General features: G+C 52.4%; 1 protein-coding gene across 1 annotated transcript; it reads left to right on the top strand.

Annotated features, from left to right (window-relative positions):
- Positions 1 to 4,599, top strand: LOC144741008 (transmembrane emp24 domain-containing protein 5-like). Its single transcript, XM_078623703.1, has 3 exons — positions 1 to 565; positions 1,833 to 1,930; positions 4,429 to 4,599. The coding sequence occupies exons 1-3, from the start codon at positions 317 to 319 to the stop codon at positions 4,526 to 4,528; spliced, it is 447 nt and encodes a 148-aa protein (XP_078479829.1). The 5' UTR covers positions 1 to 316; the 3' UTR covers positions 4,529 to 4,599.
- The last annotated feature ends 778 nt before the right edge of the window (positions 4,600 to 5,377 follow it).

Here is a 5,377-nt window from a genome sequence, read left to right as displayed (position 1 = left end):
ACTCACCACTAACTCACCTCCCCTGCCCTCTCACCAATCACTCACCACTCACTCACCTACCCTGCCCTCTCACCACCCACTCACTCACCTCCCCTGCCCTCTCACCACCCACTCACTCACCTCCCCTGCCCTCTCACCAATCACTCACCACTCACTCACCTACCCTGCCCTCTCACTCACCACTCACTCACCTACCCTGCCCCTCTCACCACTCACCACTCACTCACCTACCCTGATCGCTCACCACTCACTCACCTCCCCTGCTCTCTCACCACTCACCCACTGGGTGACCCCCTCACCTCCTCCTCCCTCCCCGATGGCGCCACGTGCTCCCTGGCGGGTGGCCCAGCTGGGCCCCGCGTGGGTGGCCCTGCTGGGCCCCGCGTGGGTGGCCCTGCTGGGCCCCGCGTGGCTGGCCCTGCTGGGCCCCGCGTGGCTGGCCCTGCTGGGCCCCGTGCAGGCCGCCTCTCTGGACAAGACGTTCACGTTTTCGGTGGCCGCGGGGCAGCAGGAGTGCTTCTCGCAGCCCATGAAGAGGGACGCCATCCTGGAGGTGGAGTTCCAGGTGAGAGCACGACTTGGTGTGTGCCTCCATCTTTCTACTTCTCTCTCTCTCTCTGCCTTCATCTACCATCACCACGACCACCACCATCACAACCACCACCATCACAACCACCACCACAACCATCACAACCACCATCACAACCACTACCATTACAATCACGACTATCACAACCACCACCATCACAGCCACCACCATCACAACCACCACCACGACCACCAGCACGACCACCAGCACAACAACCACCACCACAACCACCACCACAACTACCACAACCACCATCACACCCACCACAACCACCACCACAACCAACACCACCACAACCACCACCACGTGGCTTTTCTTTCGTGTTGTGTGCGGTGCTTTTAGCGCCACAGCGCGTGGATTTGTAGCGTTTATTTTCATTTGTGTTGCTGGTGACTTTGTGCGTTTCATATCGAAATCGCCTCCAGTGCTGCTGCTGCTGGCGGCAATACAAGTTGTTTAGAAGTCAAAAGTCTCTATCTCTCTCTCTGTCTATATCTCTGTGTATCTATCCTTATCTCTATCGATCTCTCGATCTCTCGATATCTCTCCATTCATTAATCCCCCCCCCTCACCCGCTTCGCACATGAAGTGCTCACAAGTGACGCCGTCACATCTATCATTCTTTCGATTTAAAGCTTTCGTGACTGCAGGGATTCATCTTCTTGGTTCTTTCGGTAAAGTCGCGTAGAAGGAAAGTAATAAAATAATAAAAATAACAAAAAATGTATTTCCCTTCTACGTGACTTTACCGAAAGAACCAATAATATCTGAACATATAACATCTTATCTTAACATCATAACAAAAGCTTAACATCTTAACAAAGCTGAACATCTTAAAACACGATTTAAAGCTTTCGTGACTGCAGGGATTCATCTTCTTGGTTCTTTCGGTAAAGTCACGTAGAAGGGAAATAGTGAAATTATAAAAATAAAACATAATATAATATAATTTTTATGTTTTAAAATATATTTTATTTGTATTATTTTATTATAATAAAATATTATATTTCGATTTAAAGCTTTCGTGACTGCAGGGATTCATCTTCTTGCTTCTTTCGGTAAAGTCACGTAGAAGGGAAATAATAAAACAATAAAATATTATATTATTTTATTACGTTTCATTTGAATTATTTTACGAGTAATCATCGTCAGCTGTGTCGTAGTTCCTGGTGGAAACGTCGCTCTTGAATCGCTTCTCGTGGTTGCGGTGCCATTGGGTTATCGTCGCCCTCCTGCCTGCCAGGTCATCGACGGGGGCGAGCTGGACATCAACTTCGTGGCGGTGTCACCCAGCGGCCTCACCGTCGCACGTGACGAGATGAAACAGGACAACACGCACAGGCACGCGTGGCCTGCTTGCAGGGCCATTGCCCGAAACGTCGCCCGTTTGTGTGTCCATGTTAGTGCAAGTCATGCCTGTGGGTCTCTGTGTGAGTGTGTGGGTCTGTGGGTGTCTTGTGTGAGTCTGTGGGTCTCTGTGTGAGTCAGTGGATCTCTGTGTGAGTCTGTGGGTCTCTGTGTGAGTCTGTGGGTCTCTGTGTGAGTCAGTGGGTCTCTGTGTGAGTCAGTGGGTCTCTGTGTGAGTCTGTGGATCTCTGTGTGAGTCTGTGGGTCTCTGTGTGAGTCTGTGGGTCTCTGTGTGAGTCAGTGAGTCTCTGTGTGAGTCAGTGGGTCTCTGTGTGAGTCTGTGGGTCTCTGTGTGAGTCTGTGGGTCTCTGTGCGAGTCTATGGGTCTCTGTGTGAGTCAGTGGGTCTCTGTGTGAGTCTATGGGTCTCTGTGTGAGTCAGTGGGTCTCTGTGTGAGTCAGTGGGTCTCTGTGTGAGTCTGTGGATCTCTGTGTGAGTCTGTGGGTCTGTGTGTGAGTCTGTGGGTCTCTGTGAGTCTATAAATCCCTGTGTGAGTCTGTGGTTCTCTGTGTGAGTCTATGGGTCTCTGTGTTAGTCTGTGGGTCTATGTTAGTCTATGGGTCTCTGTGTGAGTATGTGGGTCTGTGTGTGAGTCTATGGGTCTCTGTGTGAGTCTGTGGCTCTATGTGTGAGTCTATGGCCCTCTGAGTGAGTCTGTAGGTCTCTGTGTGAGTCTATGGGTCTCTGTGTGAGTTTATGGGTCTCTGTGTGAGTCTATGGTTCTCTGTGTGAGTCTGTGTGTCTCTGTGTGAGTCTCTGTGTGAGTCTATGTGTCTCTGTGCGAGTATATGCCTGAGTGAGTTTGTAGGTCTCTGTGAGTCTGTGGGTCTCTATGCGAGTCTATGTGTCTCTGTGTGAGTCTATGGCTCTCTGTGTGAGTCTATGCGAGTCTATGTGTCTCTGTGTGAGTCTATGACTCTCTGCGTGAGTCTGTGGCTGTCTGTGTGAGTCTGTAGATCTCTGTGTGAGTATGGGTCTCTGTGTGAGTCTATGTGTCTGTGTGAATCTATGTGTCTCTGTGTGAGTCTGTAAGTCTCTGTGTGTCTGTGGGTCTCTGTGTGAGTCTATGGCTCTCTGTGTGAGTCTGTGGCTCTCTGTGTGAGTATATGGGTCTCTGTGTGAGTGTGTAGGTATCTGTGTGTCTGTGGGTCTCTGTGTGAGTCTATGGGTCTCTGTGCGAGTCTATGGGTCTCTGTGTGAGTCTATGGGTCTCTGTGTGAGTCTATGGGTCTTTGTGTGAGTCTATGGGTCTCTGTGTGAGTCTATGGGTCTCTGTGTGAGTCTATGTGTCTGTGTGAGTTTATGTGTCTGTGTGAGTCTATGGCTCTCTGTGTGAGTCTGTAGGTTTCTGTGTGAGTCTATGCGAGTCTATGTGTCTGTGTGAGTCTATGTGTCTGTGTGAGTCTATGTGTCTGTGTGAGTTTATGTGTCTGTGTGAGTCTATGGCTCTCTGTGTGACTCTGTGTGTCTCTGTGTGAGTCTGTGGGTCTCTGTGTGAGTCTGTGGGTCTCTGCGTGAGTCTATGGCTCTCTGTGTGAGTCTGTCGGTCTCTGTGTGAGTCTCTGTGTGAGTCTATGGCTCTCTGTGTGAGTCTCTGTGTCTCTGTGTGAGTCTATGGTTCTCTGTGTGAGTCTATGCGAGTCTATGGCTCTCTGTGTGAGTCTATGGGTCTCTATGCGAGTCTATGGCTCTCTGTGTGAGTCTATGGGTCTCTGTGTGAGTCTATGGGTCTCTGTGTAAGTCTATGTGTCTGTGTGAGTTTATGTGTCTGTGTGAGTCTATGGCTCTCTGTGTGAGTCTGTGGGTCTCTGTGTGAGTCTCTGTGTGAGTCTCTGTGTGAGTCTGTGGCTCTCTGTGTGAGTCTATGGGTCTCTGTATGAGTCTCTGTGTGTCTGTGGCTCTCTGTGTGAGTCTATGGGTCTCTGTGTGAGTCTCTGTGTGTGTCTATGGGTCTCTGTGTGTGTCTATGTCTCTCTGTGTGAGTCTCTGTGTGAGTCTGTGAGTCTCTGTGTGAGTCTATGGCTCTCTGTGTGAGTCTATGGGTCTCTGTATGAGTCTCTGTGTGAGTCTGTGGCTCTCTGTGTGAGTCTGTGGCTCTCTGTGTGAGTCTATGGGTCTCTGTATGAGTCTCTGTGTGAGTCTGTGGCTCTCTGTGTGAGTCTCTGTGTGAGTCTGTGAGTCTCTGTGTGAGTCTATGGCTCTCTGTGTGAGTCTATGGGTCTCTGTATGAGTCTCTGTGTGAGTCTGTGGCTCTCTGTGTGAGTCTATGGGTCTCTGTATGAGTCTCTGTGTGAGTCTGTGGCTCTCTGTGTGAGTCTATGGGTCTCTGTATGAGTCTCTGTGTGAGTCTGTGGCTCTCTGTGTGAGTGTGTGGCCCTCTCTGAGACACAACGTTTTGACTCCACCGACTCGTCGTGCCTCGTCGTGCTCAGCATCAAGGCGGTGGAGGACGGCGACTACACCGTGTGCTTCGATAACACGTTCAGGCCGCGTGTCCAGCAAGACCGTGTGGATGGAGGTGATGGTGGATGACCTCGACGTCCAGGGCGACTGGAGGAGCTTCCTGAGCTCCCAGCAGATGGTGGACGTGCAGGTGGACGACCTACAGGTGAGTGGAGATGGGGGGGTGAGTGGGAGGGTGAGTGGGAGGGTGAGTGGGAGGGTGAGTGGGAGGGTGAGTGGAGATGGGAGGGTGAGTGGGAGGGTGAGTGGGAGGGTGAGTGTAGATGGGAGGGTGAGTGGAGATGGGAGGGTGAGTGGGAGGGTGAGTGGAGATGGGAGGGTGAGTGGGAGGGTGAGTGGAGATGGGAGGGTGAGTGGAGATGGGAGGGTGAGTGGAGATGGGAGGGTGAGTGGGAGGGGTGAGTGGAGATGGGAGGGTGAGTGGGAGGGTGAGTGGAGATGGGAGGGTGAGTGGGAGGGTGAGTGGGAGGGTGAGTGGGAGGGTGAGTGGAGATGGGAGGGTGAGTGGAGATGGGAGGGTGAGTGGAGATGGGAGGGTGAGTGAAGATGGGAGGGTGAGTGGAGATGGGAGGGTGAGTGCAGATGGGAGGGTGAGTGGGAGGGTGAGTGGAGATGGGAGGGTGAGTGGGAGGGGATGAGTGGAGATGGGAGGGTGAGTGGGAGTGAGTGGGAGGGTGAGTGGGAGAGTGAGTGGAGATGGGAGGGTGAGTGGGAGGGTGAGTGGAGATGGGAGGGTGAGTGGAGATGGAGGGTGAGTGGGAGGGTGAGTGGAGATGGGAGGGTGAGTGGGAGGGCGAGTGGAGATGGGAGGGTGAGTGGGAGGGTGAGTGGGAGGGTGAGTGGGATGGTGAGTGGGAGGGTGAGTGGAGATGGGAGGGTGAGTGGAGATGGGAGGGTGAGTGGGAGGGTGAGTGGAGA

This window comes from Lampetra planeri, unplaced genomic scaffold, assembly GCF_965212315.1.
Source record: "Lampetra planeri unplaced genomic scaffold, kcLamPlan1.2.h2 scaffold_382, whole genome shotgun sequence".
Taxonomy (NCBI): domain Eukaryota; kingdom Metazoa; phylum Chordata; class Hyperoartia; order Petromyzontiformes; family Petromyzontidae; genus Lampetra; species Lampetra planeri.
This window is presented reverse-complemented; position numbering and strand designations above follow the sequence as displayed.